The sequence below is a fragment of the Aplysia californica genome, unplaced genomic scaffold (assembly GCF_000002075.1).
Source record: "Aplysia californica isolate F4 #8 unplaced genomic scaffold, AplCal3.0 scaffold00003, whole genome shotgun sequence".
Classification (NCBI taxonomy): domain Eukaryota; kingdom Metazoa; phylum Mollusca; class Gastropoda; order Aplysiida; family Aplysiidae; genus Aplysia; species Aplysia californica.
Genome location: NW_004797273.1, coordinates 979,784 through 995,593, shown reverse-complemented (window position 1 = coordinate 995,593; position 15,810 = coordinate 979,784). Strand labels below are relative to the sequence as shown.

General features: G+C 37.2%; 1 protein-coding gene across 2 annotated transcripts in view; it reads right to left on the bottom strand.

The window, feature by feature from the left end:
* The window catches only part of LOC101859209 (solute carrier family 35 member F6), a 24,598-nt gene extending 9,891 nt beyond the window's left edge, over positions 1 to 14,707 (bottom strand). Inside the window, exons 1-9 of one of the 2 annotated variants that reach the window (XM_005089098.3) lie at positions 14,598 to 14,707; positions 9,183 to 9,277; positions 7,604 to 7,671; positions 7,056 to 7,111; positions 5,858 to 5,919; positions 4,922 to 5,001; positions 4,010 to 4,142; positions 3,320 to 3,414; positions 1,795 to 1,839 (exon numbers count right to left, since the gene is read on the bottom strand). In XM_005089098.3, coding sequence (XP_005089155.2) covers positions 1,795 to 1,839; positions 3,320 to 3,414; positions 4,010 to 4,142; positions 4,922 to 5,001; positions 5,858 to 5,919; positions 7,056 to 7,111; positions 7,604 to 7,671; positions 9,183 to 9,277; positions 14,598 to 14,692 — 729 coding nt within the window. In that variant the 5' untranslated portion in view covers positions 14,693 to 14,707. Of the gene's footprint in view, positions 1 to 1,794; positions 1,840 to 3,319; positions 3,415 to 4,009; positions 4,143 to 4,921; positions 5,002 to 5,857; positions 5,920 to 7,055; positions 7,112 to 7,603; positions 7,672 to 9,182; positions 9,278 to 9,449; positions 9,552 to 14,597 lie in introns of those variants that run through there. The other variant, XM_035968201.1, reaches the window with a different exon arrangement.
* Between the last annotated feature and the right edge of the window lie 1,103 nt (positions 14,708 to 15,810).

The following is a 15,810-nucleotide window of genomic DNA, read 5'->3' as shown; positions in this document are numbered from 1 at the left end:
GTCTGCTTCGACTATCAAGGCACCTTGAAAATAGCGGATCACAAGAGAGTGACAAATATACAAAAGAAGTAGAGAGGAAAAATGATGATAGTAAGGATAAGGAAAGAAAAGGCAGTAGTTCCTCGTAAGCAGTTCAAGCACAGTTATGACCATGACATAGACGAATCAGCCTGTTTACAAGTCTACTGAGCATAAGAACATGTTAATAATAGCTATTGACACAACAGCATTATCACAATTTTATTAATTTAAAAAAAATAGTTTTTAGTGTTGATGTTCTATCTCGGGGTAAGCAGAAATCAATGAATATTTGTTCCCACTCATGAATCAAACTCTGGATTCATGCTTGCGACAGCAAAGACCCTAATCCCTATATAACGGACAATGGTCGTTATTACAATTTTCAGTAACATGAAGCTGCAAAGTGTGTTCAACTTGAGAAAAATAAAAAAAGGGGAATGGACAACATGACATACTGTCATGAACGAGCACTCTTCATACATAAGAATACATTTTGGATGGTGAATGATTTAAATAAATGGCTGTAAACGTTTCATAACGCAATGAAGAGATCATGTAGGGGTGGGCTTCTTTGACCTTGCTTACCACTGCCATCCCTGGCTTTTAGTTTAGAAAGAGTTTTACAACACTTGCAATACAATAAAGTCGTATACTTGCTGAAGATTAGATGTGTTGCATGAGAGTACCATACACAAAGAAAGAGCAAAAACAGATAAAGATGACAGATGCTTTATAGGAAGAAGGGGCAAACCACACCAGAGCACTAGCCAACCACCTACCATCCTCAGCTGATACCCTGAGATATTCTACAAGGTAGAGTAACTTCCCCATCTGGGAATACAACTCACAACTTCAGAGTGCAATGACCAAAAGCCTAACCACTACAACAGAGATGACAGTATTTTAGTTTTAGTTTTAGTAAGAGTTTTACGGAACTTGCAACACAATAAGGTCATATAAGTGCCAAAGATTAGAGGTGTTGCAAGAGAGTAACAAACACAAAAAAGAAGGAGGGGAGATAGGGACGATGGATTTTTTTAAAGGAAAGAAGGAGCAAACCCCATCACAGCACCCGCCAGCCACCCACTGACAGTATTTTGGAATGTACGACTGACACAATCCATTGAAGGGAAGGGGTAGGGGAGAAAACCTAAGTCAAGACATAAATACAACATTCATTGCAGAGTGCTCTACCTTCATATGGAAAAACACATGGTCTGAAAGTGGACCATGCACAAAGAGATAGTGTGTTTGGAGGGAATAAAAAAGGAGACACACACCAGTTTGGCCCTTTAAATTTTTAGCAAGGCTTGGCCTCTTTGTGTGGATGGGTTAATTAATGACCGACAAGGGCATTTAATAGCGTATTTAAAAACAACTACGATGACATGAAGAAAAATAATGCAAGTATTGCAAGCCATTTTCATTTTAAAAAACTAAAACTGTAAATCACACCCTGCCATCCTACTTCAATGAGAATTTTTTCCAACTACAGTCCGACCTGTCTAAGAGAACCACCCACAGTCCAGGAGAAAAGTGGCCGTCTCAGACAGGCCGTCCTCTTGAACAACGTCATAGTCATTAAAATAATATAGAAAAATGGAAGGGGAGAAGTGGGAAGTGGTCGTTTGTGCAGGTGATCGTCTTAAACAGTCGGTGATTTGAGCAGGTTCAGTGGTAATATGTATGAAAGAAAACGTTACATTTTTCTGGTTAATCACATTGACATGACAATCATAGGGGCACCAAGTATACACAACACTAGATACTTACAAAGGTCATGAGCAGAGTTCCATAAGCTCCTTCCATGCCCACCACCTGGATAAGACAAAAAAATTAAGGTTTAAGTCAAAATAATGTTTTATTAAAATGTACTTGTCTCTCTAAACTAAAAACAACATTCCTTTGTATTCTTTTCATTCATAAGAACACTCGTGTGCGTATGTGTGTGTGTGTGTGTGCGTGTGTGTGTGTATATGTGTGTGCACACATACCTGCACTTGCTTGTCTCATGTCTGTTCCCCATATAAATCTAACCTTTAATAATAGTTAAAACATAAAATCTGCCTATATCAGTTGAGAAAACTAGATATTTGGCTCTTTCATTCTCTTTTGAAATATAGGCCATGAAAATAAACTCACAAACATCTCAGCAGGAATAAAAGCAAAGGTCTCGACAGATCACAACAAAAATAGGCAGGTGCCAAAGTCAAAGACACAATATTCTCTTTTCTTAACCCTAGTCTTCTGGATGGGGGCCTCGCAGACCCCAACAGGTATATTTCTGGCATTTCCGACAAAACTTTTGGTTCGATGTTATTTTCCTCCCAGGTATTCTTCAAACACCCTTTGATAAGCTTCTCTGTGGTGTCACACCACTTACCCAGACCAAAGAAGCAAGAGCACTGGCCACTGAACATGGGCAAAGAAAGAGGAAACGCTGTGGACTTTATCAGAAAAACAAGGACAGAATATCTTGTGGAATATCAGTTTGTGGGGAACACTCGCGTTTGTCTTCACTGTCAGTAGACACTCATATTCCGAGCACTTGTCTCCTGGTCTTCGGTGCCAGTACTGGTATCAAGTTACTATATGTACCACACTATTTTGGAATCATCCTAATTATGATTTACCGTAATTAAGTCTTCTTGGGCATTTACATGAGATTCATTTTTAACTGAAAAACTACCACATCATCATATAAATTCAATCTCATTATTCAGCAATAAAAACAGCATGTTCATGACATGACCAACCCACAATCATTAGGGAAAAAAAGAGCCAGAATTGCATTGATTTCAGTCTAACCTTATTCAAAGTTGTTCACCAACTAATATATATGATATATAAAGTTCAATAAATTTGTTCGTTAAACAGATTATTTCTGTATTTGTAGTCTTGGGTGCTTTGTTTCAACCTTTCTGTGTTTAAGTTTCTGTAAATGATGATCAACCACCAAGCTTATCCATAAAATACAAAAGATAAATAGTGGGGTCTGAGAGGCCCCCTTACAGGCTTCTAGGGAAATCGGACCATCCAGAAGACTAGGGTTAAATTAGATTGTAATCAACTTACTCTTCAAAATCTGGAACATGTTCAAATTTCCTTCATCATTTTAGCAAAAATTTTCTTTCAATTTTAAAAATTCATTTTGTGATCCTTGGATCAATTTTACCCAATAACACAACCTTTAAAAAAGAGTAAATAGAAAACACCAAGCAGTTATAACAGCAGTCTTTTTAATCCATACCAAGACCGTAATCTTGAAATCTTAACACAAAATAATCTGAAAATATACCTGAAGCGGGGGAAAATTCCTTTTCTTCAGGAATAGCTCCTCTAGAACCATTTGACTTGCACTGACTAGCTGACCAGCTAAAATCAAGGCAATACCTGAGATTGTTGAATAAAAAAACAGCATAAAATTAATCATAAATCAACCAAGATATTCATGTAGCATATCAATATAAAAAAAGTCATTTAATGAGGGAGAGTAAGACAGAAAAAAAGGGGGAAAAAAAAGGTAGGACCTGCCATCGTGGTGAAATAAGGTGCTCGTTAAAATTATGAGTTTCATCAAAACCAAAACAAATGAACATGCTCTAAGACGATACCAATAGCTCCAAATATGCCCAGTATTGGCAAGTGCCTTCTTTCTTAAAGCCCTGAGTTTTTTCTACCGCTCCCCGGAGTATTTTTCTAGTCACCTAAACCTAGTGCACTATGTCTCTTTAAAACCCCAAAAGCTTGCCTCCAACTTCTAAATAGAGGAAACAAAGGCTTAGTCATTACTAAAAAAATTTGGTTCCGGAATAGTTTCGAAAAACAAGCAAAAACTAGCACTAAATAAAATGAAACAGTTTTCACTAGTACGTTGGGGAACAGGGTTATTACCACCGGACGCTCCCAGTGTCCGATGGGGTTCAAAGAGTTCACCATGTCATAACACATATAACAGCTACTGAACACCAGACAGGAATAGACATACCTAAAGCAGCTTTTGACCCCTGACTGTTCTTATTTTTGAACACACTGGAGCATCCGACCAGCACCAGGCCTATCATGGTGACAAACATCCCCAGCCAGTGAATAGCTTTAAGCTTTCGTTTCAAGAACACACGCTGGGTGAAAAACAAAATAAAATGTCTGTTAACAATGGAAATAGAATATTGAGTTCAATTTCATTAATGACTCTCTATAACACCCAAGAAACATACAAACATAATTATTGTAGTTTCTTGGTGTTAAATGGAGGGGAAAAAACCCCCAGGGAAATGTCAATCAATATTACTTTTCTTTTTCAGCACTATCATTGCCTTACATTTTTGAAACTTTATAATGCTACAATAACGCTGAGGAATAGAAAAAATAAAACATACCAAAAAGTGTAACATATTTACTAAGCATGTCCCATTTACAATTTATTACACATGTATGAATCTTAGTACACCTAACTTTTATGAAAGACAAACTGCTCCTATAAAAGGCTTATATCAAAGGTAAAAAGAAAGATTAATACATGTAAGTACTATCATCTCAATTGAAGGTCACCATTGGTCTACGGAAGGGCAAAAAGTGGAAAAACAGAGCATGATGGTTCAATTTCAATCTTTACTGGGGGATTTAATTTTTCACACGTGATTTTGTTGCAGAGCAAACTTCCCTTACCATTATATTGCTTCTTTTTTTTTTCATTTTCATGTGCACGTGAGTTTTTCTAATTGGCTTAATATTAATATGTTACCACCAATACAAAATGGCCAAAGCAAGTGATGGATGGTATTTGCTTTCATGTCTGGATATATCTATCATTTTTATAACAGTTCAACACCTCTTTATACTTTCTACGAAAACTGAAAATGATAAAGTAATTCTAAATGCACACTTCAGTCACACTCACAGAAAGTATCCCAGCAAAGACGATGATGGCTCCCCTCAACATCTGCCACACAGAGGCATCCACGTATATGAGACCAATGCCTGAACAAAAAGATTTGAAATAGTTCAGGTCTTAAGCAAAGGAAAAAGAGAGTTTAATGCTAAGGGCTACAGGTGTCAGAATTTTTCAGTGAAAAGAATTCTCAAGCAATAACAGGAATTGTCTGAACTTAAAGAGTTGTGTTAGGCTTCTTTTATAGGATAAGAAAGACTATATCTTTTTGCTGGGATGATTAATGCCCCCAAAAGAAAATATATTTTCAACTAACATAATTGCAAAGCATGTCCAGAACAAAAAGAAAAGAAATTACATCACAATCTAGGTCATTTCACTACAATAAATCATTAAAAGATATCCATTTCAGGCACAAGAAGGTCGTCTTGAGTCACAATTAATTTTTAAAATAACAATACACTGGTGTGTAAGTAAAAAGTCAGACCAGTTAGGAACATCGAGCAGAAACAAACCAAGAGACCCCATGGACTTAATAAACATAAAGGTCTAAAAGAAAGATGAGTCAATATGCCAGCAAGTGTCAGCCAAGGCATAAATCAACCAGCTTACCACATTCGTATCGAAACAAAAAAAGAAGACAATCAGCACAACTGTATGCTCATTGAATAAATACTGTAAACCACAAACAATTCTTTTCCTAACAGTCAATATGGATATTCCTGGATATAATAAACCAATATCGTGCCACAAATTGGAAAAATCATACAACACAAATACATTTCATAATATGTTTGTAACCTCGTTTATTCTAGTTAAAAGAAGCACATTAAAACAAAAATGATCATTCAGTGAGAGGGGAAAAGTAAAACAGATATACAGAAACACTTTCAAAGGAAAAAGACACACCATTACAAACCAGTCTCAACCATGTCTCACAATTACCTGCTAGAGATGTGCCAAGCAAGTCACAGCATGTTGGAATTAAGAGGATCCACTGGAACACCCTGCAACCAAGTCAGAACACATAAATGAGATTTAAGGTCAGATGCAAACCCTTTTGCAGCTTCTCCAAAATCTATCCTGGGCTATATTTAATTCGGGCATTGCCACAAAACCTCAGTAGTCCTGGGCCTTGTTTATTAGTTCTTGTAAAGTCAAAAAGAGGAACATTACTATAGTATAACTGTATTAATCTTACAATGAAATAGAAAAACAACTGTTCTATCATCCTGAGAAATCTTATGGCCCTACTATCATTTGTAAGGGAATAATTAGTATTTTAGCAGCAATGAAACAACTTGAAATGCCCCCTTTCACTCCAAAGTTAAATCATATGGCGATAGAAGGGTTTACAACAATTCAGAGAAAATAAAAGCAATATTACATTGCAATAAAAAAAAAAAAGGAAAAGACAGTGGTAGAACAATATTTGACTTTGCAGCAACCAATTTTCTTCTTCATGTTTTTAATCTCATAATCTCATCATCAAGTCAAAGAGAAGGTAGAAAACAAAAGTTGCACAGAAAAAAAATAAGACCTACCCTATTCCAAACAATTCCACACAGAAAGTGAATAGTTTATTATATTAAAACAAAAACAGTCACTAAGGAGTATGTGAAGGGCACACTTTTATTCAAGTCAGTCAAGTTTTTTGTTAAAAGAGAACCACATTAATAAGCTGCCAAACATTATAATGAATGGCATTATAAATGGGTGAAGACAAAATTATTATTATTATAATGGCTATTCCTCTCAGCCATTAGAATTTCTTGTTGCAAACAATATTGGGACTACAAATTTAAAAATAATGTACAAGTATTCAGAAATGGTGAAATGCGACAGAATATATGAATATTGTATAATGACTTAAATTTAACACCAAAGCAATTCTTTTGATGTGTTGGTAAAAGAAAAGTTCATTGCGCCTCCTCATGCTAGTGCATTATGACAATCACAACCAGCTATTTCCTGTTCCTGAAAGAGAAGGCTGCAATCCCACATAACAACCCTACATGCTGCACAATAGGTCAAGGAGTTTGAAATAAGGGGCTATATTTTACTTTTACCAAGACATATCTTTGCTGAGAGACTACAAACACCATCGTGACACAATATATTATGATTTACTTCTGGCCTGTACCTAGGACTTTCAGGTGCTTCAGGCGGTTGGTGTCCCACTTTTGCAGACCACGCGATCTGAAGAAGTAAAAACAAAACAATCAGCTGAAAAAATAAAGATATGTCGTATGTAACAATTCAACTCTTAACCTTTGTTATGACCAAAAGTATAAATAATTGTTTAGCCGATAAGTTCAAATTCATATATTACATAAAAGGCAATATTCATATTAACCCTATCCGTACACCCTGGAGTCATTTTGTACCCCCGGGGTTGTATTCTTCACATTTTAGAATACTTCTAGTACGAAGATCTCTTTGAAATTTCCATTATTTCTCACTGAGACTGCTATGCAAAGCCAACGGATCAGATTAACGAGTAAATTTCCTCTTTGGAAAGTTGTGGCACAGAGTTCCCCACATCGTATGGATATGATAGTAAAACACGACGTACGGATAGGGTCAATCAACTTCTCATTGTAAATAGTAACACAAACACAAAAGGTCATAACTGCGACAGATAAAAGTACCTTATAAAACTACCAAATTGTCTATATAATGCAGACTCACCGCTTTTTCCCGCTCTTTTCTTTCCCGTCTTCTCATAACAAACAGACCAATTAGGCAAGTGCTCTCCCCTGCAATGAAGCATTTTTAAGCAAAAAAAGCAATGAATACATATGTCCAGGACACTGAAAATTTTAAAAAAGTATTCAATGAATGTACACTTGATTACCACAACAGCAAACAAAACAGAAATACAAAAACATAAAGAGTTAAGAGAAGCTTCAATTATTGTCCCACTAGATGAACAGTTCCTGGTTCAGGTAGACGAGCGCCTGTTTTCACCACAATGCCAAACATATGTTGATTCCATTAGGAATGGGATAGAGGGTGCCTACCCCGTGACTCAATGGGGATGATAGGACGAACATTAACTACCCCACCAATTGGCCTTAATTTATTTTAATTTTGGGTCTACTGTATAAAACTGAACATTCCTCAACATAAATTAGAAATGAAATCAATTTCACCATGAACAATTGTTTCCCTTGCTTTACATATATCATGTAAAGAGGAGAAAAAAATATCATTATAACATTTTTACATTACAAATAGAAAGAATGTCACATAATACAATTGAGACAGCATACACTCATTATCATAATTACTGTCTCAAAACAAAGTACACTCAATAACTTTTCCATTAACATAAAACATTCACTGAATTGACCTTATACTTGGGAATTTATAGGAATACTTTTTTCCAAAACTATTATCTGATTCCCCATGAGAAAAATAGGCCAAAACCAGTCAACTAAAGGGACCAACAGTCTCTCATTCTTTGGCAGTTTTTTAAATATAATACAAGTCTCTTTTCCCTTATTTCCTTAAAAGGACAAAATTTGTAATTTTAAATTGCAAGTTTTCAGCATACAATGTGTATAACTTTTAAATAAGGTCATGTGTCTTATGAGTTTAGAAGTACGCTAAAGTCTTTGTCATATGCCATCTCACCAACAATTTGACGAAGGAAGCATTTCCAAATTTAAATGCATGACATTCATGAGTGACATCTTTTTCTATATATAGGTATCAAAAACGTGCTTTGTTATCTGACCAACACCCTCTCAAGTTGATAAGCAGATTCATTTATCTGACAGCATGATAATGTTCAGCACTGATTGAGCAACACTTTATTGTGAGTCCTTTTTTTAAAACAGATAAAGAAGACAGTATGAAAAATGAACAACATACACTTATTTGACAAACTTGAGCTTTCACTTTTGTGAAAGAGAGGTAGCAGGGAGAGAGAGAGAGAGAGAGAGAGAGAGAGAGAGAGAGAGAGAGAGAGAGAGAGAGAGAGAGAGAGAGAGAGAGAGAGAGAGAGAGAGAGAGAGAGAGAGGGAGAGAGGGAGGGAGGGAGGGAGAGAGAGAGAGAGGGAGATGGGGGAGAGGGAGATGGGGGAGAGGGAGAGGGAAAGATAGACAGAGACAGAGGTTGAACAATTTTGTATCTCCAAACTGTCTGTATTACAATAAAATATAAAGTGGGGAGCATTCAGTATTCATTAGGAGCCAGGTTCGTCTCTTTATACAGGAACAGGGAGGGACATGACATATATATTCGTATTAAACCAAACTTTACCGATGAACATCAGCCAGGTTTGAAACCATGGATGGTCGAACTTGTGAGGTATTGCTGATGTTCCGTTGTCATTCTTATAACTGTAACCCTCTGATCTGAAATATTTTAAAGAGTCAAAATATATTTTCACAAGAGAGCAGTCTTATGTATCAATGATATGACACAATATCAAACATAAAAGAAATGAATCAGACTCAGTCTCGAACTCCTGAAGAGAGGTGCGACCTAGAAGAAGATTCAAAAGAGAAGTAAGGGGAATTCACTCACACGAACATCAGCTCATAAATCCCAATTTCGAGGCGAAGGCTTCTACATATGATGCTATTATGGTGAAAAACATTGAAAGTGAGAGAAAGGAACTCCCCACTTTATTCTATGATCAAAGACGTATAAATTACAGGGAAATCATATAAAAGTAAAACTGAAAGTGGAAATAGTAATCTCTCTACTTCTTGTGTGTTCACTTTTCAGACGCAATTGAGGTGTCATTATATAATATAGCTAGGTGCCCTTTCCTTTTAGGAGGCTAATTTCTTCTCCCCCCCCCCCCCCCCCCCTCTTCTCCTTCCTTATAAAATCTAACAGCACATGGACATTTTTCTAAAGAGAGACTTGTCCCTACCACTTTCATTGTCTCTTCAACAGTAGTGAACTCACATTCTTCACATGTCTGACCTGATGACTGTTGGAAAGCCTGGATTTTATCTTTCAATTCTACATTTGTGGCATGACGTGGTGGAATCAGGTGCTCGTCAATTTTTGATATAGGGTCATTGGTATCATCTGAAAGCCGATTTATTTGCCTTGCCTCCGATGAAATAAATATCCATCTATCTTGAATAGAACTCAAGTTATTTGCAATTGAAGGAAGTAAAGTTGCCTGGTTTCAGTGGTAAAATTAGCAAGAAAATGGCCACCAAAATTTGGTAAAACTAAGAGCTAAAAAGTCCTTGAAAACAGAAAAATGACTTGTTTTGTGCCTTTAATCAATGTTTTTCAGTAAAATTCACATCTAAATGTGTTATTATATGGACGTAAAAGAGGTTGAGCAAAAAATAAAAATTCAATAAAAATTTCCAAACTGGCGGTGAAATGCTTATTTCCCCGATTTCTGTATTTTGACGAGCGCCTGATTTCACCACGCTGCCTCACATTTTTTTAAAGCAGTCTTTGTTTAAAAGGTGCAGGGCTTCTAAAAGTATTCCACCACCTTAAGCCAGTACCATGATGATTACAACATTTTTTTTAATGTCTTCATAGATCTCATCTAGATTAATGCATTGTGACTCAAGACGATTATCGAGAGGCCCACCATAAAAACTAGTCTTCATTCTTATGGGCGGCTGAGATTTGGGCCGATTTTTATCTATCTGAGGGAAAAAAAAATTTTTTTTTAACTTGATTTCTCTTTTATCGATCCCAACAGCTCCAAATGATGGTAGTGCGCTATAAAAATGTTTTAAAGTGTTTTTTCTTTATATAGTGCATTTTTGTGTTGCCATTTGTGTGTTTGTTTGCTTGTGTGTGTGTGTGTGTTTTATCAATTTTTAAAATCCTGAAGCATCACGTCAAGCAGTCCTAGTCCAAGTATCCTCGGGTTGGGTCGTGTATCGCCCGACTCGTCGCTTGAAAACAAACACGTTTGCTTTTGAGGCGATGAGTCCGGCGTGATCGACTTGTGCCACGATAACTGCTTTGTGCCTTTGATCTGGTTAGCTTACCGACCCGACCCCCCCCCCTCCATGGGCACCCAAACATTTGCACGAACCACAGTCGTTCTAGGCAAACGACTACGGCCGACCGACCAAATGTACCAATAAATCTCTTATCCCTCATATGCAACAGTCGAGTGTTAGTTTCGTCAGTGCAGTTAGTGGTGTAAGGGTTAAAACGACTGTCACTCGTCCAAGTGTTTGATGTGATCGCATGGTTACTAGACCTCGGATGAGGCTTGTTTTGAAAGTAACAACAGACCTACGAATGTTTTCGATTATTTGTATGTCGTAATTGTAAAGTTAGTTATCAGGTTATCATCTGAAAATTCTGAGAGCAGGAAAAGATCAAACACGACAACTTGGGGCGAGTCAACAACTAAATCCGGCATCGGTATTTCGGAAAATAACGTTCCGAGTTCCTACTGACAAATGGTTCAATGAGTTCTTCCTGCCCTAGAGAAGAAGACAGTAAGTTTTTTTAAATATTTCAGCGAGAATGGAAGGTATACTGCTTTGGGGGTCAAACTGCAGTATTGCTTGCTACAGATCACACATACAGCCACTAAAACTGTCGCAAGAAATCAATTACTTTCAAGAAAATTTCAAACCCAAATCAAAATATATGGGTTATAATAGGGGTAACCGGTCATTTCATCACACCCCAATTGTGCGTGACGAAATGAATTCGCTTATATCTCTCTCCAAAATTGTTATAATGCTAGTAGAGTTTTGGAGGACATCAGCCTTACTAAGCTTTTTTCAAAGTTTATAAATTATTAAAGTAAAGTAAATCTTCGTCTAAACTATATATATATATATAGCTGAACAATAGTTTTTAAAAGCAAAAACAATGTCTGGTAAAGAGTCAGTAGGGTTTTGTTGGAAAGTAAGGGTCTAGATTTTAGCAAAATTACAGTAACCGTAAATAGCTTATTTATTTTTAACAGAACTATGATCTTACCAACCACACTTTTCATCAATAATACTTTAAAAAACTTTCTCTTGATCTGACTTGATAGATTTCAATGTTGTCAATAGGCCTACATATTAATGAGCAGTGAAGCTGATCAGGAGGGCACGACGACTCGCACAGCCCCAGCCCTCCCCCAAAAATCGTGAGCGATTGCCATGACAATAGGGGTAAATAGGGGTAACCGGTCATTTCATCACACTCCAATTATGCATGATGAAATGAATTCGCTTATATCTCTCTCCAAAATTGTTATAATGCTAGCAGAGTTTTGGAAGACATCAGCCTCGAGTCCGTATAACATTTTTTTATATTCGGACTCGAGTCCGAATAAAAAAAATGCTAGGCACTATTTCTCAGAACGTTCTGGGAAATAAAGCTGGGCACTATTTCTCCGAACACTCTGAAATCACATCCTTCCCGCAAATTTCGGATATTACATAGACCTACCAAAGATTGTTCGTATACAATATGGTTCAGTCGGTCCAAAAAATGTCCACAGTAAATATTTATAAAGAAATGCTACAGTTCCAAACAGTTTTTCGCTACAGATATGACGTGTTGCCTATGAAGAGTGCTCTTAATGTGTTGTGTTCACTCGTGCGCTGTCTGATCTAGATCTACGGAGGGTTATTGATTTAACGACACATAGAACTAGCTTCTACGTTTGTCGCGGCCGCGACCAATCAATCGTGGCTCGATTTTTTAAATATTTTTTTGGGAATAAAAGTCAAATTTTAAAAAAGAAGAAAAAAAAAATAGAAAGAAACCGAACCTCTTTACTTTTGAAAGAAAGTTCAACTTAGCTCCACTTCGTCTTTCTCACTTGTTGTCACCACGTTGATTTGTTACTTTTTATTTTCCCCTCTTTGACTCTGTGGCGTTTTATTTTGTTAGTGTGTAATTTTTTTTCTTGTTATTGTTCTCATGTGTTGTTTTTCTTTCATTTTTTTTTTGTTGGGGAAAAAGGGGGGGGGATTGTTGTATAGTGTAACGTCATTTAATTTGATGTTTCTACCTTCATTAGATTCTAAATATATATATATATATATCTAACGTTCAGTGCTTCCAATTTTCCGCCATTTTTTAGTTTCCCCCACACCTTTTCTGCCGATCCAATGCCCGCCGCCTCATTGATACGCCCCCCCCCCCCACCCCCCATGTTTCCCACTTTCTTTGTTGTAGAAAAAGGTAAAATTGAAGATTAGCAGACCACCTGGCACCTGCATATTATTAGCTGTGTAAAAAAAAAAAGAGCGATTCGTTCAAATACACAAGCCTGTGTCATCTCAATAGTTTACCAAGAAAAAGTTGTGTTGCTGTGTAGAGCTGAGCATACGGCAACTTTTGATTCCATAGACCAGTGTACAATTCATTACGTAGATCTACGTCAAGACTAGCTTTTATAATTGTAATGATCAGTTGCCGGGGGAAAAAAGACTGATGCATATGCGACGTTCAACGCCCGGACCGATAGTGCCCCCCCCCCCCACCCCCCTCCCCGACACGCACACAGCCACACGTGTGCAGGCTGACCATACGACCCCGACACACGCTAACGAGCCATCTTTAATTGCTTCTGATGACCTCTTGACAAATAAACATTTATTAGAAGCGCTATAACTTTTCAGGCCGGCCTCAAATTCATCAAGATAAAAACTCGGCTCCTGCACAAAACGCCATTTTGCCTGAAGTGATTCCGGTCTCTACCCAGCCTGAGGAGAGTCACGAGTGAGGTAGGAGAGGAAGCCGGAGTCACGAGTCACAGGAAGTCGGAAGTGATGTCATGCTGGACAAGAATCAGAGTCCGAATAACATAACTCGGACTCGAGTCTTTGATGTTCGCAAGTGTGCTACGAAATGACCGTCTCCATTCAACCTTGTGGATTTGGGGTGTGACTAGATGACCATGACTGCACTGGTGTGATGAAATGACCATGTGACAAAATGACTGGTATTCAAAACAAGGCGGTTTGCCACCCTGTATTAACCCCTCAGATTTTTTTTTCCCAAAAACCCCCCGATTGGTACAAAGAGCGCAAATTACTACGTGGTTAGGCATAGTGTGATATAGCTCGATTAAAATTAAGAACCATCAAACATTTCAAAAACTGGTTAGCGACGTAAATGAAGTTGATATTCATTCGTGTTCAGCGCATCAAATATTTAGATCTAGATCTAGATCTAGATCTAGTAGAAAATGACTGACAACTGGTAGCTAAGTGTGAGACGAGAGGGAGAGGCTAGCCGTACTTAATGCGGGAAAAAAATCTGGATAGATATCTAGATATGTAGATCTAGAATAGTCTAGAATCTATATCTAATCTAGACTCTATATATAGATCTATATCCCGACTAAATCGGGATGAGAGAGGCAGGTCTTCAGCTTCAGGAGCATGAAATAGGAGTGGAAGTTAAATAATACCAGATTCAGGAGAGATAACAGGAATATGAAGAGTCTCCTCTGAGAATAATAATTTTAATTCACAGGACACAACAGTAAAAGTAGAGTCTAGATCTAGATTAGATCTAATATAGATCTAGATTCTAGTCTAGATATATATATATATATATCTAGTAATCTAGAATCTAAGTAGAGACACAGTTGCGATGAGGTCCTCACGAACAAAAAGTCCTTGATTTGGCGTCTTTGGAGACCTATCTGGAAAGCTACACTAACTTTTTTCGGACAGATATAGTTTGAAATTCCAACAAAATACTAATACTTACACGCATTGGAGTTGAGCTTTTTTGGTAAGAGTATTTATGCTCCCAGTCACCAACATCCCAATCATGAGAAGAACCTGTTTACATGTCAACGCCATTTTGAATCTAGTAGTGAATCATGTGAGATGTCACGTGACCTTAACTAGGGTTTATAACTCATAATGTTCTGATAAAGTAGTCGTGAGTTTACTTGATTACCTCCCTTCTGCCACCACACAATTAAAACAGATTAAAAATTTAAATAATAAGCCCCACTACGGCTGGATCGGGCCGATCGCCTGAAACTGAAAACAAACACGTTTGAGGCGATCGAGTCGGGGCGATCGGCCTGATCGGTCGATCTCAGTCGTAGTGGGCACCCCGTATAACTGAACCGTGTTGCTGGTTTCTTACCGTTGGGTCAAAATCACGATTATGTCAAAGATGATGCTGGTTATATCTCAATAAAGTTATTTCTCTTGTAAAAATGTATATAATCTGATGAACTTAGACCTTTATTGATGACCTGGGCTTGTTTGCTTTGTTTTGTTTTGTTATTTTTTTTTCATTTATTTTTTTTCGGGAGGGGGTGGGGTGGGAGGGGGTCGTAACTTTTTTAAAGAATGAGAACATGGCCTACTAAAAATTTTTTTTAAATTAAACAAAGTTGGTAAAATTTCAATTTTCGAAATGTGGACGAAAGAAAACATTTGGACTATACTTCTACAGTCGCCTGCACCATCCATGTTTCTTACCAACAGCATCAAACGTGTATTCTGCCCAAAAGTGTTTTCTCATATTCATCTAGCAAGCCGATCCTATAATATAGTAGGCCTATAACTTAATTGGATCTTCTCAAAACTTTCCTATAGGATTAACTTTTGATAGGGTGATTTCATGTAAAATTGTTTAACACTTAAGTTCAACCTAAAGAAAAAACATTTTCACTCCATTGCAAAGAAGTCGCTAAATGATAGACATTATAAATAGGCCTACCATTGTCAAAGTAAGCAGGGGCCAAGGCTGACTTGTTTGACAGGGTAATCAAAATTCAAAATGAGATGGGACCAGACAGGGCCTGGAGATAGAACACTCACACAAGTCACAAGAATCTTACTGGCAGGCACTGGAGGCAGCAACTCTGAGTTGTGAATGAAAACAAATCTTGAATTCATGTTGTATGCATATTCAACCGCTAAAATAATCGGGAAAGTATTTCATTAAATATTTATTCTAA